The following is a 25,206-nucleotide window of genomic DNA, read 5'->3' on the forward strand; positions in this document are numbered from 1 at the left end:
TTTCAGCCAATAACTCGCTCTTTCAAGTGGAGACCATGATCTCTGAGCCTCACAGCCACCGTTTGCAGATTGGCCAACAAATGGGAGACAGGGAAATGACGGCTCACCACCCTGCAGCAACCTCCAAGCAGGAATCAGAGCAGCGGCTTTGGCGCTTTACAGGACACAAGGCTTGGGTTCAGGGACACGGGGGAATGAAGGATGTCTGTGTCACCCATCGGCTGGGCTAAGGCACAGCCCAGCCTGCTCCGCTCTCAGATGGACACGTGTGCGTCACCCTGACACCCGACTGCATCTCGGGCTTTATCTCCACAATTATTCAGTCCCCTCTGCTTCCCGTCAAGGAGCTGCCAGGCAGCGTAAGGCAGCCAAGGGCAAAACTTCAACTGGGGCAGCAAAAGAGCAGCAGAGCAGGCAGCTGCTGAGGGCCAGGGCGCAGCTCGGGCACATCTCGCCCACGCCCGCGCTGCTCCCATCAGGCAGCCTCAGCAGCACCGTGCCCACAGTCTGGCTGAAGAGCCCTTGGTGAAGCGGCTGACGGAGCAGGTTCCCAGGACCTGCCTCCTGGCACGTCTCCATGAGAGCAGCAGCTGCCCTGAAAAGCAGAGATGCTCACCATGGGGGAACTCGGCCCCGTGGAGTCAGCAGGAGGGATCACCACACACACACAGAGTAACAGAGCAGCTGGGGCTGGCGAGACCTCTGGAGACCATCTGGTCCAAGCCACTGCTCAAGCAGAGCCCGTCTTCATTGCAGGGAAAGAAACCGTCCCTGAGCCGCCGCGTATTACTGCTCTAGTGATCGATCAGCCCCAGGATTGGCAGGGATGGCGGTGAAGCACGACAGGCTTTATTGCCCAGTCCCATGGGTTAGGGCCCTGAGGCAACGGAGGGGCAGATGTACCCTGCAAGCCCCCCGGCTACACCGCGAGCTGCCCGGGGAGGAGGGAAGGCATTGCACCGGGACAGCAGGACCCCAACAGCTCTGCGGGTCACTGCCTGCGACAGGCATGCAAACCCATCATTTCAACACCAGTACCAGCCATCCCTGGTGGCTTGCTCTCGCCACAGATGGCAAGCGAGTTTTCATGGTGGATTCAAAGAAATCTGCCCTGGGAATCCCTCCCCCACTTGGAGGTTACCGTTGTCCCCCAAACAGCTGGAAAAGCAGCAAGGAGGAAATTCGCCCCCCTCCTCCTTGGCCCAGGAGGCTGAGCCTGGCCTCTCGCACGCTGCCTGATGCTTTACCCGCAGACCCAGCCAAGCCCACAGAGCCAGGCCTGGGTGAACCAGCTCCACAAACCCAACCCACCCAGCGTGGAGCAGAACAAACCTCCCCCCAACCCTGTTTTTAAGCCCCTCACAGATCCCACCTCCAGCGAGCGGCACATCCCACCCAGCCTCCGCACGGAGCCCTCCCTGGCTGCACCAGCCCTGCCCCCCCTGCCAGGGCAGCGACCCAACCTCCTCCTGCCACCTGCCACGCAGCTTGTCAGCTGCAGCCTCCATCAGTTAAACAGCCTTTCCCTGCGGCTGGCCCCCGGAGATGCTCTGCAACGCGACGGAGCCCACAGACTCTGTAGCTACACAACCCTTACCGTTCTGTGTTTGTGCAATGCCACAGCTGGTTGGGCCCCCAGCAGGTGTGAAACTCACCTCACCACAAGCAGGCCGAGGACAAACTTCACACCCCAGACTCTGTCACAAACAGCAGTCTGACACAAAGCAAACGCAGACCTAATGGGGAAAGTGTCGGGAAATCCATGCCCTTCCAGGAGCAAAGGGCCACAGGGGCCTCTTGATCTCTGAGCTCCAAAGACACGACTCTCCGTTAAATACCCTCCAGAAAACAAAGGGAAAACCTGTAAAGATGATCCAGACTCCTTTCTGCACAAACGTCTATGCAAGCTGTCTACTTTACTGAGGGGGTGCCCCAGCTAAAACTGCCCCCAGAGCCAGGCTCCTCTCACTGCGTTGGGACGGAATATCTTGCTTTCTCTCCGAGACAGCAATATGGAAACGTTGCATGTAAAAATCAAGCCACAGGCTGCTACAGACCAGTCAATTTTCATTGGGAAACAGCCCCACAGATACTTACCATCTCTACACAGAAGGATGCAGGGATGACAGCCTGATTGGAGAGGTGGAGACTTTTGGACGCATCTTGCAGAACTTCAATACTGCCAAAATTTATCTCCCTCGGATGCACGTAGACAACTGGTCCTTCTCCAACGCTCACTAAAGAGACATTCTGCTCCAGGAAGCAGGTAGGAAAGAAAGGAAAAAAAAAGCAGGGGAAGTTAAAAAATACGAGACAGCTCTAAGGGTCCTCCTCGACGAGGCGATAAGTACGGCTGTTGGAAGTTTTCAGCGTTGCAAGGCTGAAACAGAAGGCCCGGGGCAAGTGCAGGCTCGGGAGCGATCCCATCTGAAAGCCACAAGCTCCCGTTCTCAGGGGACAGAGAAACCCTGGGTCCCACGCTTTCCTTTCCAGACCTCCTCCACAGTTAGCTCTCCTTTCTCTGCCTTGTGCCTGCTCCCGCTCCTTCTGCCGCTCAGCCTTGCCCCAAACCTCCCTGATCGCTGCTGCTGCACAGCGACACTTGGACAGTTACTTCTCTGACATTCCCAAAAATGCACCTCTGCAAACCAGCACAAGCCAGAAGCGAAGCAGGCTCTTCAGAGCAGAGATCGTGCAAGTTATGGCCTCTGATGTGTGCCTAGGTGTATTGCCGGTATGACACGAATAACAGGCATTAATTATTCATTACATCATTCAAGCGGTGTTTTTTCTCTTGACAGTCAGACCCAAAAAGCTTTCTCCTTGCAGAACTGGCACAGACTACTGGAGGAGGAACACAGATCCCTTTGCTAAACCACCTTCCCACATCATTAAAAACAATGAGAATTTGTCCAGTCTTGCTGTGGATTTCACTGGTTCCAAACACCTGAACACTTCAACAGGATCTGAATGCATAAAACTCCCAATGCTGACCAGACGCTGTATGATTCACTGGAGGGCACAGAGTACGATTTAACCGAAAAAGAAACCAGCCTCCACCGTGTACAACCTTTAATGATGTCTGGCTCAAGGAAGTGGTATTGACAGCTGTCAGAATCACCAGCCCAACTCAGCCAGAAGCAGCAGCAGCATCCAGAAATGCTCATCCCTTGACAGGGCACTGCTGCGTGCAACTAAGCACCAAAAAAAATCACCTACCAAGGCTGGGGCCTCAAAAATAAGGAACTGAAGCCATGCACGACGATGCATGTCTGGGCGATGCTGCCCAAAGCTCCCAGGAAGGAGGAGCTGCAGGGAAGAGCTGCGCCTCGCCAGCCAGCTCAGCTTCCTGGTGACAGCGGGACAGCAGCAGCAAAGGTAGGGCAGAGCCCTTTGGAGATGAGCGCAACAACATCTGGAGGATGCCCAGGTGAGCTGGCTTCTGTCAGCCTGTGTACTAACACCACGCATCCTCACCACCAAGGAGAGGGCTTCAAAAACCCCAACCCCTTTGTCTACAGGGTTCTTAAAAGGGACAAGAAAAATGCCATGCAACAGCGTTACAGGCAACATGGCACAGGGAAAGGAAGGCAGCAAGAAGAGATGGCAGCTCTGCCATCGGCAGTATTGCCACAGCTACAGACACAGCCACCAGCCACCCCCCCACGCCCCCCCCAGCACCGCTGGCTTTGTCAACAGGTAGGTCATGTCACATTTGATCACTTAGGAACGAAGAGCATCTGACCCTGGCGGACAGCTGTGCTCGAGTGCCCGCTTATTCTGACAGCGGCCAGCTGCCAAACCCCCTGCACACGAGGCACACGAGGCTGCCTTGCCACCAGTAACGCCAGGGCTGGGATTTACCAGCTCCTTCATGCAGATGATACACACCAGACTGGAGCTGGCACGTGGTCACCTGCAAACAAAATACCTGACAACAGAGCTGTGGAGGGACTCTGCACGACCTGGATGAAAGATCTGTACCACGTTCCGCCTGAAACGGTGGTAAAGACCAGGCATCGAGACTGGGCACCCCAGCCTAAGGCAAGAACGAGCTTTGAAGTTCTATTGGAACACGCTGCAGCGATTCCCAAGGTCAGACTTGCAGCCGTACGGGTAGGATCTGCCACCAGCGCAGGACGTGTAACAAGACAGCCAGCTCTTCTGCCAGCCCAGAAAGCTTTGGGTGCGTCAGCTACCAGGGAACTACTGGAACTGCACTGCAACCAGAAGACAGACCTATAGAAAATGCAGCACATCTAGTCCTTTCTTTAGGGACAGCTATGATTCTCCAGCTGAAATGCTCGCCCTTTGGGCAAAACATCAACACGTTCATGTCCAAATAGAAAAGATTACAGTAAGGTCAACTTTCAATTTATAAATTGTTAGCCCAAGGGTAAAAGCTTTTCAAGGGACCTGCAGCTCAAAAACCAGGTGACAGTTAAACAACTGGCTATTCCAGTGGGGAGAAACCCTCCTCTTCCAGGGAAGCATGCCTTCTATCTGCGAGCAACTGTTTTGTCAAACGTGAGACTTCCCTGCAAAGCCTGCATTGCCTGGCCTTGCTGTTGACTGGTTTACATGCACATCCCCAGCAGCCTGGGGTGAGATGATCAGTAGCATCCAGGGGATTTGGCATCATCATTTCAATTCATTTTATAAAAAGTTTATATCCCTGCATTTGCTTTCAAAATGCCAGCCTTCCTTTCCATTACAGAAAGCTTCAGGTTCTCAGGAATCCTCTGATATCCCCTTCCATGCTCAGAGAGAGGACAAGACATTTTAAAACAGCTGCTTCAAAAGTTAATCTCCTTTTAAATTCAAAAGGTTTTTAAATTAAATTATTAACTAAATTTGTTCTCTGTTTCAGCCAGTGGAAGCCAGGACACCACATACAACATTCTCTTGCCTACACTTTGTTGCTGCTGTACATGCCTGAATGCCAATGTCTTGTAGGAGGCTTTAGTCCAGGAATGCTTCACCTCACCCCTTCCCAAGTTTGGTAGGGAAAAAAAACCAACAAAAACAGTCTGTGCTCCAGATGCAAGCAGCGTGGAGTCTCATGCATCTTTGGCTGGGGCTTTTGGCAAAGAGATACGATGGATATTTCTCAGGCGGGATGGACCTGACTTTCATGAAAGCTTAAATCCAGCTTTACAGAATTCATCATTTCAGCACGGCCTCCTACACCGCCCTTGCTTTAGCGGCATGCAGCAATGTCCCCGTGTGCTCCTGAACAAAAGTTCTAATGAAGCAGCAGTTGCTGCTCATCTAATAATGCAGGAGAGCGAGAGACCCAGGAATTGTTCTGGGTTTCAGGCTGGGCTTGTTATCCCGCCTCACACGCCCATAATTAAACACATCTCAGACACCTAAGAGGACACCACCCTTCTCTAGGTATTAGCTGTTACTTATGCCACGAACCCCTTCTTTCCTTGTCCACACCAGCCACATATTATGACCTTCTCCCTTTCCCTGGCAGAACCCCTGTACACTTTATGCCCCACCAAGATGAGTCACACAAAGGCACGCATCTCGCCTAGCACTCACCAGCGGGAAACTTTCATTCCCAAACACTGAGACACTAGCAATAGTGTCCTGCCTTCCTATCGCCTGGGCTTCCAGCGTAAACGGGATCTCCACCGAGCTGTGAGGCTGGATAATCCCACACGGCACAGGGCTGGAGTACCACACAGCAGCATCCTCCTTGTGCTCCTGTAAGGGACAGAATCAAAGACAACAATTGTCAGAATGTGACAGAACCTCAGAGTCTGAGGAAACTTCAAGCTCCTTAACATCTACCACAGCAGCAATTCACCCACATTTTTAAAAATCCCTAGGAGAAAGCAGAAAAGCGCAACACAAGGTGCAAGATTTATATGGGGCTAAGTAGCATCCTCACAGGGTCCAAAAGCTGCTGCACCCACAAACACCCACTCCGGTGCTGGTGGCCTCCTTGCAGCCGCTTTTCACAACCTTCAAAGTTCTCCTGCATGAAAGCACCCCAAAGACTAGAACCAAAACTGCTTCCTAAAGAGTTCAAACCGCTCCTGAAGTTCATATTCAGGTAGCCTCCCGTTCTCTGCAAAACTTGAGGTTTGAACACTAAACAGCAAGGTCTTCTCCAAACCCCCTTTTTTTCCTAATAAACCCCTCGATAACGATGTTGGAGGGCAGGAGGCGAACGCAATGCCAAACCTGAGGAAGGACTGCATAGCAGCCTGGAAGATCGCTGTTGTTCACAAGGGTCAGTGTCCGCTCGTAAGGGAATTTCAGAAAGCACCGTCCGAACCTCAGAACAGGGCTGAGCACGTGCAGCGGAGGAACCACACACCTGGGTGAAGAGATGACCAAAGGGAATTAGAGACACTGAGAGACTGTAGAAGTTGTTCACTCCCCAAACAGCATGAAATAGAGACAAGGCATTTGTCTCTGCCAGATAGACATTTCCTACCTCTACAGCAATCACTCACCTCTAACTTCTTTTTTCTCAACAGCCTCTTGTAAAGGAGGGGCAGACCCCGAGACTCCCGTGGCAGAGGCTGCCCAGTGCCCTGCCCCAGTGCTCTCTCATCAAGCTTTGCCCCTCCTTTGCCCCGGGAGGCCGGCAAGGACCCTCCCACAGTCCCAGCAAGGCACGAGCTCTGCGGGAGCCTTCCCGCTGAGGATCAGCGCTCCCCAAAGCTCAAGGAAAACAAGACTCCAGCATCTCAGTAAAAGCAACTCCCTCCTCTCCCGTACCGCTCTCGCCCTGCCTGAAACCTCAGCCGCTTGCCCCCGCGATGGAGGGCACCAGCACCGCCTGCCTCTCGCACTGGGTGACCAGCCTCTCCCAGCTCCTGCAGCTGCCTGGGTCCTCCACCCACCAGCCCACACACTGACTCTTCCCATTCCCACTCGTTTTACAAAATTGCAGCCCAGGCACCGCCTGGCTGACCGCCTGGGAGAGGGAACAGCACCAGCGAACTGCGTCCCTCTTGTCATTAAACTGGCACCCGCTGCGGCGCAACGCCATTGAGCGTGGCTGCAGCAAGAGCAGCTTTTGGCTTAAGTCTGGGAATGTTCATGCTCAAGAGAACCAGAGAAAGCTGAGCTCACCTGCCACACCAAGGACGAGTTTCCCCTTTAGTTTCCCCCCACCAGTCCTGCCATAAGCCCCTTTCCCATTTGCACACGCCTTCACTAACTGAGCCAGACCCCAGCTTTCAGCAGGCTGCTCGCTGCCTTCCAAACAAATGCTGCATTTTGGGCCAACCCAGCACAAGCCCACCGCTTGCAGGGAGAAGCAGGGGCAGCCCTTTGCAGATTCGTTACTCCTCAAGTCCCAGACGACAGGCCAACAAGGAATATAAGCACTGTTGCCTTCAAAACAGAACAAGAAAGGCATGGCCCTGAGCACTGAGCACAGGTGCTTCTCAACACGGCCGCTGGCAAAGCACGGCTGTGCTCACAGCGAGCTGGGCAGAACCAGCTCATGAAGCACCATTTCTCCTTTGGGGCGGCAGCCAGCACACCACACGCCAGGCAGCGTGCTGGGCCTGGCTACGCGGGGAAAGGTGGCCAGCTGCAAGGAAAGCACCGGTACCTGGCTGTGAGAGGCAGCGCCAACACCTCCTGGCCAACACCATCCACGTCCAGCACCAGCGCCAGCTCGTATTGCCTCACCGTGTTGGAACACAGGGTGACCTGGTAGAGGAGAAGAGCAGCATCAAATACTTCAGCACTCCCAGAAGCCATCAGCCACGCACGCGTGGTGTCCTGCACTTCTCCTTCCACGCTAAGGAAAGGGAGCGTTTTGCCTTGGTTCTGCTGCTGCTCCACGTGTGGACCACTGCCTTTCCCAGGAACAAAACTCTGCTGACAAACCCCACCTGTGAAATACACCTTGCACACCAGGGCACGTGTAAGCTAAATCAAAGCACAACTCATGGTCTACTCACTACTGTATTAAGGGACCAATTTTTCATCCCAACTACAATAGCGGGAACCCAGGGGAGATCTGTTGACTTTCCCAGAATGAGTTCAGCTTTACAGTGGGAAGCTGAGGGCAAAACGTGGCCCAGCAAAAGCTGTGCAGTTTGTTCATGGCTGCTGGAGCTTTCTCAGCCCCCGCTGCAGTGAATGCAACTCATCCTGCTCAACAGGAGAGGAAAAATAAGACCGGGAAGAAAAGCAAACTGCTTTATGCAATGGCATCTCTCTTTTCAACAGCCACCTTCCGTCCTCACCCTTCCTCGGCCCCCTTCAAATCAAACAAATCGCTCTAAGCAGCTCAGAAACACACGCACGGCTTCTGTGCTTGACCACACGATACGTGATCCTTGGCTTACGACTCTGGAAACAAAACGCTGCTCCATCCCAGAGTCCCTCAGCTAACAAAAGCCCATCTCTTACTTGGTTATGCCCAAAGCCAGCAGCGCTGCAGCCCTCGCGCGCGTCACTGACGCTGCAGCTCCACCTGTTGAAGCACGTATGGCCGGGCTCATCCCATACCTGGATATCCAGGGCTCCTTGGGAGCGGATGATGCCTTTGCAAGGCATTATGGTAAATTCCATTGGCTTGACGTGATGTTGGGCTCCCTTCCTCCAGGACAGGCAAGCGTTGTCTGAAATCTGAGCAAAACTGGTGACGCTGCGCTGTCCCGAGCCATCGCCAGGAATGCGAAGGTTGAAAGTCACAGGCACCAAGGAGGTGTTAGTGAGGCGACACGACAGGGTGTGAGGAAAGCCTGGGAAGGTGAGACAAATATCAGTTAAGTCCCCAGTTACGCTGTGATTCCTGTTGCAACTCTCCTGTTAGGATAAAACCCTGCTTGGAGTTGAGCTCTTGTCAATGTGCACGGCAGGTAACTGAGAAGCTCAGGGAGGAGCGAGTTGTGGCTGAAGTTGCCTTTTCTCTCGACGGCCGAGCTTGCTTCCTTGGGCAATGGGCAGCGGTGCTGGTGCTGAAGAGCACAAGTCTCTCCTTAACTGTGAGGAACCCTCTCACCTGCCCCCAAACCAGCCCCAACTCTTTCTCACTGACGAGCGTGCATCCAGACAGACCATTTATCCTGAAAATTCAGCCTGTAAAATTCCCCATTAACTCCATGAACATTCCCCCGGTTTTCAATATATGAAAGTAGCAGATTTTCCTTACTGTAGCTTCTCTTCAATAACAAGGAAGGACGAAATTGGGCACTACAACATGATGCACAGCACTCTGATGCAGCTTCCCTAGGCAGGATCCTTAAGGCAGCTCCTGTTTCGGGGCAGCCAGACTGAGCACAGCACGACTGAGCACAGGACAACTCAGCCCACCCCACTGCAGGCAAACCTGACGCTTCCTTAGAAACGAGCAGGAACGTGTCTCGCCTTACCTAACAAACGGGGACATCACATCCTCGCTGCCTTTGATTACTGCCCGCAACGCCTGACATCACTTTAGCTCTGACACTTGCTTTCCCTAATGGAAAACCAGTGATACAACCACACTGGGTGGCAGGGGATGTGCTGCAGAGGCAGGACACCAGCCCGCAGCTTGCTCTGGAGCGGACACCAGCTCTGCCAGAAGGAGACACCTCCCATGCCCTGCTTACCAAGCGCTATTTGCATACAGACAGGGAGGAAAACCACCTGCAGGCACAGCAGAGGTTTCTCCCGTGCCCATCAGCAGTGAGCATTGCCCACCGCCAGCAATTACTCCGGCCGGGGGGCAGGGGGGGCACAGAAAGGACACGCACAGACTGCACAGCCCCAAATGGGACCGAAGTCGCCAGAGGCAGACAACAGTCAGCAGCACAGTTACAAGAAGCAAAAATACAATAGCTGCCTTCAGCTGAAAAGGCCTTGTTAACGAAATCAGATTAAGTAGGATGAACCTCCTATTACACAACCGTATTCCTGCCCAGTGCGTTTCTTGTGGGTTTATTTATTCAAAAGGAAACACAGCAGTGGCAGAGTGGTGACGCAGGGAGAGGGGGAAGTGGCTCGGGGAAGGTAATGAGCTTACTTAAAAAGCCCACAAACATCATGAAAACACAGAGGCATCCAGGGCGCAGAATGATAACGGCCCTTCAATCAATCCACAATTGATTTCACATTTAAGCTTTAGATCGTCTCAGTAAAAAGCCTTTTGTGAGACTCGAGATGGAGAATCAGAATCTGCATTTCAATGGAGACACTGGGGCTCAGCCACCCGCTCCGTCAGCGCTTCAGCTGGGGAAGGAGAAGGAGCCCACATCTCTGGGGACATCAGTGCCCAACGCAGAGCTACTGCCTGGGCTTATTACCGGGCAGGTGATAACGAGGAGCCCTCACGGCACAAATCAACATCTCACACTAAAGGTCAAGTGGGGTAAGCATTCGCCCCGAGCAGCCACAGGCTAGCGTGTGGCTCAAACGCCCTTCTCCTTCAGCCCCAACCCCCGGGCCCTTCTGGGACAAGGGCTTTCACCATCATTCTGCCGCCAAGGATTGGCGGGCTGGGGCTGAGCAGGCTCTGAGGGCACCAGAAAAATACTGGCTTGCTATTCCTTTGGCCCTGTTTGCTCTCACAACAGCAAAACACCACCTGAGCAAGCAGCAGCCCTGCTTTTAACACCCTGAAGGCTGCTGTGGAGGAACACAAGCGACAGACGCTCTTCAAGTGCTTCATTTCAGTAAGGCACAGACCTCCCGACCTGCGGTCCAAGCCCAGGGCACACTCACCAAAGGAGACATCGCCGAAGTGGAGGGAAGGTACATTGAAATGGAGAGTCGGTCCAATGACACAGCCCCTGTAAGGACAAAGGCAGAGGAGGAACTGGCTTGGTTAAAAAGAACTGCAAAGCATTCAGCTTTTGTTACCACCGGGACAGATAAAAGCTGGTCTCAGCACCACAGTGGGTTTCAAACCAACCCGTCACCCTCGTGCTCGACTAAGACATTAGACAACACTTTTTTCTCTGCTCCATCACCAAATGAGGTAGGTGGGAGATGATTACCCAGAGATGGCTACAGATGTGCCCACCAGGCTCCTAGAACCCTCCTCACCTGACAGTCAAGGTCACAGGCTCAGGGGATCCACCCACACTGAACCGGAATTCTTCTGTGAATGGCCCCAGGATGGTGGAACTGAAGGAGATCCGGAGGATTTGGAGGCCATCTGGTGAAATGATGCCCTCCTGGGGGTGGAAGGAGAAGCAGGAGCCCAGAGCCGTTGCTGGAGGAACCAAGCTGAAGGGGGCATCGATGACTCCTTTGTTAAACAGGATCGCCTGCAGCAGCAAGAAATCAAAATGGAAATACATGAGGAATCTTCCTTCCTTACAGAAGGCTGATTTCTTCTCTAATTAGACATCTATAAAAGGGCAGAAGATACTGTGTGTTGCTGCTTGGCTGAAGCTAAAGAACACGCAACGGGACAGGTTCTTCCTTTGGGCTTTTGCATGCAGAACAGCGATAACTTCACAGAAACGGAGTCACCCTGGGTTTATTCCACTGACACAGAGCAGTCCACTGGGTCTTGCAGTGCAGAGGACGTGCTCAGCATCACCAAGGCGATGCAGACCTGCCCCAAAGAGCAGCAAAGGGCGGTCGCAGCATTACTAGCGCATCGCCACCTCACTGCTTCTGCTCCAGACGAGCCCAGTCCCGCCAAGGGCAAAACACATTCAGCTCCCATTGCCGCCAACAAGCTCATCTGATGTGGAAAATACCTCGGGACAGCCCTATAACCAGCTTCAGCAGCACTCCCCGGCTCTGCTAGGGTACGTCAGTGAGGCTCATTTTATTCTTTTCTTTCATCTGAGAGTCTCTCTGTCTTTGCTCAACCAGACACGTCAAGAAAGGGCAAGAGTGAGGTGCATGGCAGCTCCACCTAGTCTAAAGAATTTCTCTTTCACAAATATTCGCAGCCATCATCTGCTAATTTACCATTATTTACTGTTCCAACAAGCGACGCAATCCTGCGGCGCTTGGTGAGATTCAGCTCTCTTCACGTTCAGCAAGGAGCGCCCACACCTGCCTGTGAGTACCAGCACGCTGCTGGTCACCAGACCTACCCAAAAGCAAAGCTCTACAGTTTCCGATGGCTGCAGGTGACATCCTGCCATTTCTGCGCTCCCAACTACCTGATCTGGAGGTTTTTTCCCTAATTTCTGTCCCCACAAAACCTGTCAGAAAAACTGAGACAGAAGCAGACATACAGCCCTTATTTTCCAGTTTTGCAGCTGCTGTTGAAAACATTCACCTATTCCAACTCTGCACTGGTAACTGGAAAACTGCTCATGTGTTTTACACCTTAGTTACAAATTGCACTTAGGGATCCTATGCTGAGGTTTACCTCCAGTCTGGCTGCTCCATACAGCACCTACAGTATCATCTACTTATTCACATTTTCTCAAGTAATGAAAAAAAAAATAATTTATATAAATAGACTCCTCCATAAAGTATCAGCATTAAAAATGCATAGAGCGCACAATATTTTGGAAAGAAAACCCCTTAACATGTCCTTCCCTGCCACAGTCAAGCTTTTGAAAGTGTCTGGCACGACGTATTGACTCATTTTCTACCTCTTTCAGTTGCTGTATTTTTTTGGGGGGGGTAGATTTTTGGGGTTTGGGGGGTTTGTTTTTTGGGTTTTTTTTGGGGGGGTTTGGGTGGGGGTTTTTTTGTGGTTTTTTTTTTTTTTTTTTTTTGACAGAAAACTTGCCACCATGGGTGGGGGGAGGGAAAGCTCCTCTGCTTCATTTCCAGAACTGCTCTGCTCTGTTCATAGAGCCAGAGGGGCACCAGGTCTGAAGGGTGGCAGGAGGCTGCTCAGCAGGGACAGCGCTCCCGGTGCCTGCGCGGGCAGCTCTGCGCGGGGAGGCTGCCCGGCTTCCCTCCGGCGCCAGGAACCAGCTGGATGCACTTCACTGAAAGGTGTTTGCAACGGACTCGAGTTGGAACACAACACGTTTGTTCCAGCTGCTTTTTAACCGCCAGGGTACAAAGGTGCAGTGACTCTAGGGCTGAAACAAAAGCCTCTGGATCCCGACCTTTTTGACCCGGTGTTGCTTTCATGTGTCAAGGGCTGGTTTTTCTGCACGAAGCCTCCCAGCTGGTCTCAAAGGGAGGTTGCCAAAAAGCAGCGACTGGGGCTTTGGGAACAACAGACACACCCTTCAGACCCCATCAAAACTATCCAGATTCCGCAAAACCTCCCACATTTCACTCACGTCAAATATTCCGTGCTCACAACTGCCGGCGTTGCCAGAAATCCCACAGGCCCACAAAGCTCACTGCTGCCCCAGGAGCCATCAGGATCCACCCCAACCCCGGAAAACCCCACTGCTCACCTCATAGCTCTGGGCTGATCCAACAAAAACCTTCCCGATGTCCAGCTGGTCAAAGCTGAAGCGCAGCTGGGGCCCTATGCCGCTCCCTTTGATGCGCAGGGGCAGCCTGGTCTCACGGCCTGGGGAGAGATCGCCATGTCAGGACAGAATTCCTTCTGTTCGCCTGGATTTTCCAGGCAGCCTCGGAGTCAGTCCCTGACTCCGGGCTGGGTGGCACCAGCACTAGGTGCTCTGCGAGAAGATACAGGACCCCTCTCTTCCCTCAGAAGATATACTTTGGGGCTGGCTTCTCATTTTTAACCGAGTCCTTGGGCTGCTTTATAACTTAGCAATCACTTTGCACCCTGAAGAAGATATGCTGCGCATAAAAGACGATTTCGGAATTCCTTCCCATGCACTTAGACAACCTTTGAAAGCCATTCAGTGAAGGCACAAAGCTCACAAAACAGAACCAAAGATAAAAACCTGCTGTCTGTATCGCTGCCATCAGAGACGACCGCACAGGAGCTGAGAAGGAAGAGCCCAAGCACGGCCCAGCAGCCGGCTGACAGCCGCACCCCAGCAGCCTGCGGAACCCTGCCCAGTTACCGTATCAATAAAAAGCTGTTTCCTGGCCTTTGCATCCGCCAGCTTGGAGCAGTAAGGAAGGGATCAAAGCAGCTGGGTTAGTGATCTCAGCACCCTCCAGAATGGGAGCCTGGCTGCTGGGGACCACGGGCCTCGCACCTCCTTCCTCTTAGATGGGGAAAATCATTTCCCTGGATGGAAACCTGACAGGGACCTCCTGCTCTTGAAAACCACCTCAAGCAGCACCACACAGACGGAGAGGAAGGACAAGGTAACCTGAACCACGGAGCTTGCTGCAAGCATTCCCTGCCCCGTGCCAGCACAGCAAAGCCATCACCTCTGTAAGGGCAAAGGCAGCGTAACTCGGTGGGTCAGTGATAACCGCTGCCAGCAAAAGACGTGACAGCACTTCTGTCAGCCAGGAGGAGCATAAAGCTTGTCTAGCAGACTGCTCGCCCCGTGCTTCCTGGGCAGGGAGCTCACCCTGCTGAGGGCAGCGAGCCCTGTACAACACTACGCAGATGCAGCATGGACTTGGAGCCACGAGGTGACTGGTCCCACGCAGGGAGAGCGGCACACGCCTGGTACTTTCACAGACACCCTGCGCTCAGCGGGGCTCAGCCACCTACGGTCTGGCAGCGCCTGGAGAGCGGGAGGTGACCCAGGGGCAGGGAGCACGATTCACTCAGCTCCTACCGCCTCAGGAGCCTGGCAGTGCATCCATGGATCCAAGGCTCAGCTTGCAGGTCTACAGGGGCTTAGTGCTCGTCCACCAAAGCTCTTCTGCGGCGCAGCTCTCTGGCCTTTACAAACACCTTGCAGCAGAGCAAATGCCTGGTAGGAAAGCTTATCCCCTCGCTGCTTTGGCTGCTCTAGAGCCATCAGTGGTCAGAGCCAGGCATCCCAAGCCCTGGCTCTGCACAGACCAGCTGGAAGCCACAGGGACAGCAGGAAGGTGCCGGCGCTGCCCTTCCTAGCAAGTCCACGGGGACCAAGTGGGCTGGAAGAGTATTTGTGCCCTGCCTTTGCGGTGGGTGGCAGGAGGAGGAGAAAGGAGCCGTACCTGAGATGTCGCAGTAGACTGTTTGTTGATAGACTCGGGCTTCTCGGGGTTTGAAGATCACCTTAACTTCAATTGAAGAATTTGGCCAGACATCTCCCTCCTAAAACAGAAGCAGACAACAAACCATTTATCCTCAAACACTACATTTCTTGTTTGCAACCACAGCCCTGTAAGCCTTTATTTAGAGCATCAATGAAGAGCAAGAAGCAAACAGCACTTATCCAGGTTTGTAAGACTTTGGAAGCAGCTGCAAAAAATGTCAGTCCCTTACCTTTACTAGCACCTGGTAAAGGCTTTTTTTTTTCCTTAATTAGGGTTCTAATAAAGGAACCCAACTGGCTGGCTTCAGCAAATCAAGCATTTCTTCAGAAGTACCAGCTGATCTAAGCACAAGGCACCTTTTTCCTCCAACCCTTCCCTTGCATCCCTGTCTCCCTATGGCCATGGGAATGTTTTACCCAGATCAGAAGAGAGTCAGCAAGTCAAAGGGATTTTTCCACTCTTCGTTACAAACGTGCTGCCTCTTATACCCTCAACCTGTACGTGCATGTAACTCTTTAATGGATTCTGGTGAGTCAGGGCACTCGGCACCAAGTAGAACAAGCCCTCCTGCCTGGGGAGCAGTGAAGACCAGGTTCCTCCTGCCCTGTGCCGCCAGCACTGAGCCAGCTTGCAGGCTCCTCCAGCTGATGGATGACCTGAGAAGGGAGCTGAGAGTCACATGCAGCCCGGTTCTCTCTGCAAGGTGCGTACATCCCTGTTTCCCTGAACACAGGCTCAAACAAGAAGAGATGGCATTTGCTTACAGCTCCACACCTACTGCAACCAGCAAGCTCTTTTCCTTGCCAGGCTCTTGCTCCGGGATTTAAGTCCGGCCCATGGTACCAGTGTGTGCGCAACCGCTGCTTCCTCAGGGTCTTCATTCTCTCCCCCTCTCTCAGAGTCCTGGCACTGGTGCTCAGTCCCAGGGAGCCTCGTCATGTGTTTTCAGAGACATCCCTGGCTTCTAAAGGCTCTTGCTTCTTGCGACCGGTTTCAACAAAGGCACCACTGACATTCCCCTCCGTCCCCAGCACTACAAATGCTTCCTCATCCATTTGTTGGCATAAATATATGCGTCTCTGACAACCGTAATAATATTTTAAAGCAATGAAAAAAATAAGGAAGACCACAAAAAGAACAGTTATTTTTCTATGCACAAAGCTTGATTCTGCTTGCTGCTGGGTATTCTCCGTACTTTGTCCAGAAGAATCTTGAACTGACTGGAGCCTCCAGCACTGCCGCAGCATAAATATTAAACAACTATAATACTTCCCATCAACTTAGCACATAGAGCTCAGAGGCCAGCCCCCACAAAAATTAAAGAGCTATGACATGCTGAGTTACTGGCCCGCACCTACAATGATTCCCTAATGCACAGCCTGCTCAGAGGGAAGAACAGGTAGAAAGAACTGTTTCCAACTCCAACAAACCAAGCGTAAGAACACAGAAGAAACAATAAAGTCACCTGGATTTTTCTCAAAACCTAGAGAAAACACTTTGCCAGATCAAATGGACTTTGTGTTTCTACCCAGCAAGCAACTGGAGGAAGATGAAGCATTACTATACGATAACACACTCGCTTGAGGAAGCAAACTGGGGACACCAGCCTGCAACCCACAGTCAGCGTACGAGACAGCAGATCCCTCGGGTCCTGCTGGGATGCTGCACAGACTCAAAAGCGTCCAGAGAGTAATCTTGAATTTACAGGAATAAAAGCCTTTGGGGTGCTGCTCCAAACAACATAAGCTCTGCTACGACACCTGGAGCTTGCCTAAGCCGAGCCACTGAGAAGAAACACTCAGATGACGGATTTCCCTGGCTTGGCTAATTAGAGTCTAATAACTCACCAGCGCTCCTCACCCAGCTGCTCGCTGTATGTTTAACAGACTGAATTCAGTGGTCTCACCCTGGGCAGGCAGTCCCTGGGGGGGCGGGGGGTGGGGTGTGCATTAGGCAGCTGCTTGCATTTGCTTCCAGCCTGACAGCTGTAGCTGAACACACACCCCGGCTCACCGGCGTTCTGCGCTCCTCCTTAAAGGGCGCTGTGTGGGCTGAGCTGCCCAGTGGTGCCCTTAGATCCTCCAGCTGCTGGGGTCCTCTGCCCAGAGAGCTGCTGACAGCCCTCGCTCGGCTCCTGCGTGACAAACTGTGCCTTGCCAGGCTTACCAGCACCACCCGCCACACAAACCATCGCTGCTGCTGTGCTGAGGAAGGACGTTAATGAAATGCTGAGAGTAGTGACGATGCTTGAGGTCTTCATCTTAGAGGGGCACCAAGCGGGGAAGGAGAGCACATCCTGAGCCTTCAAACCAAATCTCTCCTTCCACTGGGGCCAGAAAACAAGCTTCTGGCAGCCTAAGGCAGCAGTATCAGTCTTTCAGGTCAACTATCTAACAAAGTACTCTTTTGCTGCTCGTTTCTGCTGGATCACAAGTCAGTGGTACTCACTGGTCTATTTTATGTGCTGCCATCAGATATATTGGCCTTGTGGATGCTTCGGGGCAGTTTGGTTATTACTCAGAGGCTGACAGAGGCAATACATCTCCCGTTAACGGAAGCAAGCGTAACACAATTCATAAGCAAAAACGAAGCTAAGCAGGAAAGGAAGAAAATTAAAAAGAACCGTTGGCCTGGTGAATATGTATCTGCTAACAACAGCGCGCTTTTCCAGCTGAGTGAGTTTAGCTGACTTTGGGATTCGATGAACTCCAAGGCCAGCACATCTGTGACAGAAATACAGCCGACATCTCCGATAAATCAAATCGGAGACACGCTCAGAAAGCCAGACTTACACAACAGCTTGTCTCCCACAGGCTTGGATGGCTGCTCAGAATGTTCATGCTCACATGCTAATTCCAAAATCACTGCCTCCTTTTTTGTTACTATTTTCATCCACAAGTTAACCCCATACAGGCTGAAATAACCCGCTGCAGCTTCCACAGAGAGCAACACCTGGCAGCTACCGGCCCGCTTACACAGCAAAGCTGCTGCACAAACCCTGCAAAGCCACCCTGCCCAGAGAGCCTTTCCAAGGCTATCGTCCCTCCAGCGGCCTCCTAACCTCTGGGAACCTCCAGCCGCTTCTTCCAAGGGTTTGATTCTTTCTGTAGGGTGCTCCCAGGGTGATAGGTGGGAAGAGCAGCCGCCGCTTTTGGCCAGAAGGTCCGAGGCAGCAAAGTCCAGGCTCTGGCGGGGCCCCTCCAGCAGATTTACACGGCGCTGCCAGAAGGGGCCTGCCCAAGCTAAAAGTTACGGGGCTGTCACCGGGGAGAAGGTTGTGGAAGTCGGCGGCAGTGCATTCTTAGATTTTACACTTGATAAAGAGGAAAAAATACTAACATTTGATGTGAAGACACCCATATGCCGGGGGGGAAGACAGACACCAGCGAAACTCTGAATGTGAAACTCATTGTTCCACAGATCATGGAATTAATGGGAATCAGAAGATTGATAATGCTGGACAGGACAGAAGGGGAGAGGCTCCTGCAGTAGCCCACTTACGCTCAGTCCTAGAGCAAACTGTAACATCAACACAGCCATTTAGGAAAGGTTTCCACTCAAGACTTGAGGCCAGGCTACACTCTGGCTCCGTACAGCGCTACACGGGGCACCAGGACTCAGTGGGCAGCCAGGCTGCTGGACCTCACCCTAATGCACTTCAGGAGCCCAAGAGCAGGTTAAGCTCGTTATGGAGCTATAGTCGGCTGTACTGGAGCAGGAGCCCTGGGACATGCTCCAAAACCGGCTGACACACTGCAGGATGCTCTTCATGTTCAGCTGATCAGCTCCCACTCCCTGCTACAGCCCTGCTGCTCCGACACAGGCTCTTGGTCACATCACACTGCTCTCAGCTGCGGCGGTGTGAAACTGCAGCTGTGCTGACATGGGGGGCTCTCAGCCTTGTACGGGCTATAGGAGCAACCAAGAAGAGAACATGATCCCCTTCCTTAAAAATAAATAACAAAACAATAGTTTCCCCTATTTTACAAGAAAGAAGAGGCTAAGATTATTCTAGGGTTTGCTCCAAGATGAGAAGGGATTTTACACTGCTCAGACAGCAGGCATTCATCATCTCAGACCATGCAAATATTCAGAATCAGGGCTCTAGTTAATTGAAGGACATGAGGTTTTGTTTGCATAAATACAAAAGCAAAAACTTTTCTCTAAGCGTGCAATAGAACTCAAAAAAGTCCGTTTAAACCCGCCAGCCTTGCGTGCAGGCTCACAGACGACACTGGGAGGGAGATTCAGGCACGGTCTAAGTCCAGATTATATGAAGGGATTGGTCTTGCCGCAATTAAACTTGGGCTGAACTTGCCCTCCTTTCCATAGAGGACCTTTTCATTCTTCAGTATGTGAACTAATACTCATGGTTAATCCCCACACACTACGTGTAAGGAGTGCCCTTATATATAACCATCGATACCTCGGAACACTGTCAGGACACTTAGGAAGTGCCCTTAATTTACAGCCCTTGCAGCAGAGCTCAGCTTTAGGCAGGCTCTCAACGCCTGCCCGGAGCTCGCAGTTTAGAAATGCTTTTTGCAACAATCTCTCCCAGCCTCACTAGAAACCTCACGTCTCCCTCTAGGCACATCAAGACACTGATGCGGGGATCTGCCAAGCGACCTCATTCAGGGAGAAGGAAGAGGAGGAAGAGGAGGAGGAGGAAGGGAGGTTCTCAGCTATCACTTACCACTGGCTCAATGGCAAAAATATCATCAGAGAAAAGCATAGAGTCTTCCTGCACCTTTGCCCTCTGGTTCTGGAAGGCACGGGAGAGAAGGGCAAGGCGCTCTTGGAGCGTGGGGTCCACCGCGCGCTGCTTGAGAAAAGAATTCCTCTCATTCTCCTCCTGCTTCTGCAGCCTGCGACAGCGCCTGCAGCCGTGGGGAGAGACAAACCAAGCAGATCATTTAATAAACAACATATTTGCAGAGACTGTCATGTAAGCGCAGGAGCAGCAACGCACTGGGGGAGGAACAGCAGCAGCAGCTCAGCGAGGGGCTGACCCCAAGCCACGGGGTCCCAAGCAGATCAGGTTATCACTCCTGCACTGGCACGGCAGGCACTTTTACGCCACACTCACAAGCTAAGAAGAGGGGTTTGAAAGCTAGCAGCCCTCAGGAGAGCCTCCTGGCTCAAAGCTACTGCCACGACTAATGCACAACCCCACCAACACCCTCAGATGGCTTTGCCGCCCATAGAGGTGCTCGGGGGAGACGGATGGAGATGAAGGAGCACACACTGCAGTGCTTCACTGGGAAGCGGAGAAGCAGCCGGGCTTCAGCTGCAGGTTACCAGCATCACTTGTTTATCTTCCCTTTTGCACCGGCAGGGATAAGCGAACTGGCTGCTCCGTTGCCTACACTGCCATCCAGCAGAGGATCCCAGAGCACTTGCAAAGCAAACTAATGCATTCGGGCATCGCATCACTTGAGTGAAATTAACGGGTTTAGGTGCATGAAGCCAGAGGCCCTGAGAGCCTTGCCTGGCATTGAAACAGAGCAAGGTCTTAAAAAGATTCGTCAGGATGTGTTTGGTACTGTGCTCTGGGTGATGCTCTCTTTGTGTTGAGGTAAGAGAGAGATGGCAGGGCCTATTCCCTCCCACTGACCACGTTCAAGTAGAGGAATGTGCTCTGAATGATTAGAAAAGGTAAAGGCGTGTACTCTGAATAATTAGGAAAGGTTCCATTGAGGATGTTAAAGGAAAACCATGAGTCAGAAGATCATTGAACAAAGAAAGTTGAAAGGTTTACTCCACCTAGATCCCACCTATTATGAATAGAATGATTAGATGTCGAAATCAAATGAATATGTATGTAAAGATGTTGTAACCTCTCACAAAACCTGTATAAATTACCCGACTTTTCACTGAAAACTTCGGAGCTGGTTTGTCCGGTGCGAATCGGTAGCTCCCCAGTGTTGCACGAAATAAATAAAAGACAAAATTAGTCTCCGAGCTGTTACTCTGTGCCGTTTTGGCATCAGCATTAGCCAATAAAGAAGTCAGCACCAGCACCTCTGAATCCAAACCCCTACATCCAGCCTTGAACCACTTCACCTTTTTCCTCTTTTGGGCCTTCTCCACAGAGCTTTGACACAGGTCACCTCTGCCTTACTTGGTAGTTGTAGCAGCGATCATTGCAGCGTTGAAAGCTCACAACCGAGAGGTGAGGAGGGAGCACTGCTGCAGAGCACTTGCTTCCCAGCTGGCACGTGGATGTGCCCCCTTCACGCTCCAGTCCCCTGGCCACCAAGAACCAGCAGGTGACTACTCGAGGGGGGTGAGGGGAAGGCTCCGTACACAGAAAATCGAGGCAACACGCTATAAACAGGACAGCAGTCACCACCCAGCTGAATTCCAATACAATCAGCAAGGAAACACAGTCACGGACGTTCCTAGCGGCACACAGACAGAGCCTCGGGCAGATGCTGTCACCGGTGCCAAAAATACTTTCTTTGGCTCGCTCCCAGTGGAGTGTCGTGGGAAATGTTTCTCCATGGCTGACCTACAGCGCTGTGCATGAGGAGGGCTTCCAGCCACCGACATGAGCAACCCTCAACTCAGCCTTCAGCAACGGACAAGAATTCCACCACTACATCCCAGAAAGTCCTGCAGGAGGGAGACAGAGCAAGCCCCTGGGTAGACCTTGTGACGAGCCAGGTCTTTCTGGGTGACAGCAAAGCACAGGCTGCTGCACTGCCTCCTCCCATTGTCAAAGTCCTCTCTGCTCTCAAAAGATCTCAAAAGCTGCTCCGACAGCAGCACAGTGGCCTCGGAGCCATGACCACCCCTAAGACTGCAAGTAAGGAAGAACAAAGCGCCCTGGTCACAGTAAAGAACACAGGCTGGCATGAGATCAAGCGTCACTGCAAAAAAATTGGGGAAACACGTTAACTCTGGCGAAAGCTGGTTGCTTCTGAGGGGACAGAGGATCACTCAGGGTCCTGTCTGAGACGGGCAGCTGGGGAGAGATGCGAAAAGAATGGCACAGGGAAGTACTAAGAGAAGGTCATGAGATTTTTTCCTTTAGCACACTGCGCTTGCACCAAAGTCACACACTGTGCAATTAAAAACAGAGAACAGTGGGAAACTAGGTTTGGCCTTCAAGGCATTTCTGACCTAATTACATTGAACTTTATTTGCTCAGAAGCCCTTAAAAAGTGCTCCAGTTGAAGGCAGCTTCCTGATCAGCTCTGGGTTCAGACTAACTCCTATATACCTACAGCCGTCCAACTCTGAAAAGTCACACAAGGACTCCCTAAATCACCCCAGCTTTGAAGTGTCGTTTCCAGTGCCTCCCCCTGGGCCAGAAGCGTTTCCTTGCTGCCCCAAACGGAATTTCAAAGCTTCAGAGACACCCTCTGGAGAGCCTGCCCCACCTCTCAGCACCGTGAAGACACAGGTGCTGACGCCCAAAGGCACTTCCAAGTCCTGTCCCTGACTTCCCCGCAGAACCCTCCACCTCCAAACTCTCCCCAGCCCCGGAGAAGGGGCAGGGATACCTCGTTGTGCTGGAAGCCGGGACAGCGCGAGGCAATTCAGCATCCTACAGCCGGATGGCCTCAACGTTCGGGGCCAGCAAAGCACCCTGCCCTGCGCATTACTGCAAAAGCAGGCTGAAGGAGGTTGCTGTCCTACCAGAGCTGGAGGGGAAGAAACTGCAGTGAATATCACAGCAGGTACGCTGCCTGCAGCTGTTAGGTGCTACTGCTCAACGCCGTCCCAGGTAAGGAGTGCCGACACTTTCCTCAGCCTCACAGACCCCCTGCCAGCCCAGGGACCAGGCCTCACTGATTTAGGGCTCCCACAGACGGGAATTTGCTCTCCGAGGAAATGCAGCCATTGCAATCAACCTTTCCTCCCCAAAACATCAGCTGGAACATGGATGGAACCAGAATGGGAAGCACCGAGCTCCATTACCCTGAAGCCCAGGGACACAGACCCAGATGCGGTGGATGCTTTATTTCTCCTACACCATCCAAAAAAGCACCAACATCCCTCTGAGGCCGTATGGTAGTTTCACCCCTGGGCAGTGTGTCTTACTGAAAGGAATCTTTCCAACGAACCTCAGCTTCTCCTGATCCTCCTCCTCTTGAGTAAGAAAAGCCTTCCACTGGAAGTGGGCTATGATTTTACTCCGGTTGTGGATGACCACACATCTGTGATTTGACAGCGTGATGTAGGTCTTCCCAACTGCCAAGGAGTTTCTGTCCAGCCTAATGTTGACATCTTCAGTGGCTCCATGAAGGCTTGTGTGCGTATCTTCACCTAGAACAAAGCAAAAGGCAGACATTGCTCATCGCCCTTGCTGATGGGAGTACAAGGAACAGAGGAAGCCACAGGGAACAGAAGTGTCACAGCTTTTAGCTGTGTGAGCAGTTCCACAGATCAATATATTTATTGCATCCCGAGAGCTGCATGTGTACAGCATGAGGATGTCCTGGGCACCACCTTAAGCACCTTATTTCTGGGTGGGCTTGTAAAGAATTATCCCCAAGGTGACACTATCTACAGGGAGACGTTTTCAGTGTGCCCAGGTGGCCTTTGGGTCACCATCCCATGCGGGTCACAGGGAATTCTGCATCTGAGTCGTTCAGGTGACTCTGAGGAGGCCCCACCTCGGTCACGGCTTGCCCAGAGTCTCCTGCAAGCACGCCACCAGGGTTGTGTCTCTCCTGATCCCTTGTTGCCAACAAGCGAAGGTGCCTGGGGCATGCAGGCAGAAGAGGGAGATAAAAAACAGGCAAAGTGACAGCCCACGGCAGGATGGGACGCAGATGAGAACTTCACCGTGTTGGAGCAGCAGTGCCCTCACTTGCTGTGGGTCTGTGAAGATAGGTCGGAACGAGACCGGTGGGGCACGGCCCACACCCACCTGCCCATCACAGCCCTGCAAGTCCATTTCTTCTGCCTGGAGCCTGTCGGTGCCTATGCCCGAGCGTGCAAGCCTGCACCGAGCATTCCCAAGCTGTCCCACAACCCGAGCGAGCACACCTTTGCTTTCCGCCTCAGACCGAAGAGGAGAGAGCCCCTGGCTGCGCACAGCAGCCGATTAACACCTGGAGTCTTGCTGGAGCACCTGCCAGCCCTTCACCCTCCAGAAGAGATCCCCACCAAAGCGTCCCTCACTGCCAGAGCTTCCAAACCTTCATTCTTCCCAACCAAGCAACTCCCGGGAGTCAACTAAGCTCAAACTTGAGCACCGAGCCTACTCTGCCTGTTGCAGGTGAGGGTCTCCCAGGTGAGAAGCAAACCCCAAACACGAGACATTCTCCGTCGAAATGGCACTTCTGTGGAGCGTGTTTAAAGCCTCAGAGCCAGCCCCAGCTGAGAAGGGCAGCGACCCGGCCATCCCTGGAGAGCATCCCCCTGCCGAGGCAGAGCCTTCTCCTCGCTGCACGGGTTACAGCAAGGCAGCCAGGGGATGGACCTGCCTTTCCAAGGCTGCCACGCAACAGCACGGGGGAGAGCTGGCTGCCTTCTGGGTGGACTCCTTAAACCCTAAGCCGGACACAATGCGGCGAATCACAGTCGTGCCAGAAGAAAGAGAGCCCCTCTCTTGGAGGGAGGTTGGGAATGAATCACCCTTCAAACAGATCTCTGCAGCCATTGCCTCACCTCCACACATGAAGAGTTCAGCCTTCATGCCTGTATAACCTCAACTTCTCTGCTCTTAAGGGAGCCCAGGAGGAGTGGGAGGGATTCGTGGCCAGAGATGAGTTATGTTGCGAGAAACAGCAACGTCCCCATGACTGGACAGCCTGCTTTCTATAACAGACAACCCAGCGTACAAAAATAACCGAGGTTCAGAAGCGTTACAGAGGCAGGCGTGCTTTATAAGCCTTGCCTTCCCCCTCCGCTGAATCCTCGGCATACGTTGGCAAGCAGAGGAAGCAGGACCCAAGAAATGGGAGACATGCACAGTGCTTTGAGCATGTACAACTCAGGTTCATGGAAACATGACCTAATGCTCTACGGGACAACTAACTACGGCAAAATAAACTCCACTAAAACTATCATGGTCTCACTTCTAAACCCATGGCCACGTGGGTCTTGAAATAATGGGTATAGTTTTGATCTTCAAAGCCAAGCTGAAGCCTTTGAAATTTAATTGTTCTTTCTGCCCTTCTCCAAAGTACAGAGCAGCTTCTATATGAAGACTGAACAGGATTCCTTAACCTAGAAATCACACAAGAGATAGTGTAAAAGCACAAACGGCCTGGG

General features: G+C 52.5%; 1 protein-coding gene across 1 annotated transcript in view; it reads right to left on the minus strand.

Moving 5' to 3' along the window:
* The window catches only part of LOC308057241 (hydrocephalus-inducing protein homolog), a 100,210-nt gene that overhangs the window by 54,278 nt on the left and 20,726 nt on the right, over positions 1-25,206 (minus strand). The window contains exons 7-17 of the mRNA XM_080411361.1: positions 23,049-23,250; positions 19,670-19,853; positions 14,932-15,031; positions 13,302-13,420; positions 11,014-11,237; positions 10,690-10,757; positions 8,494-8,729; positions 7,586-7,686; positions 6,199-6,334; positions 5,551-5,715; positions 2,098-2,250 (exon numbers count right to left, since the gene is read on the minus strand). Of these exons, the coding sequence (XP_080267487.1) occupies positions 2,098-2,250; positions 5,551-5,715; positions 6,199-6,334; positions 7,586-7,686; positions 8,494-8,729; positions 10,690-10,757; positions 11,014-11,237; positions 13,302-13,420; positions 14,932-15,031; positions 19,670-19,853; positions 23,049-23,250 (1,688 nt within the window). The remainder of the gene's footprint in view (positions 1-2,097; positions 2,251-5,550; positions 5,716-6,198; positions 6,335-7,585; positions 7,687-8,493; positions 8,730-10,689; positions 10,758-11,013; positions 11,238-13,301; positions 13,421-14,931; positions 15,032-19,669; positions 19,854-23,048; positions 23,251-25,206) is intronic.

The sequence above is a fragment of the Falco punctatus genome, assembly GCF_963210335.1.
Source record: "Falco punctatus genome assembly, contig: scaffold_125, whole genome shotgun sequence".
NCBI lineage: Eukaryota > Metazoa > Chordata > Aves > Falconiformes > Falconidae > Falco > Falco punctatus.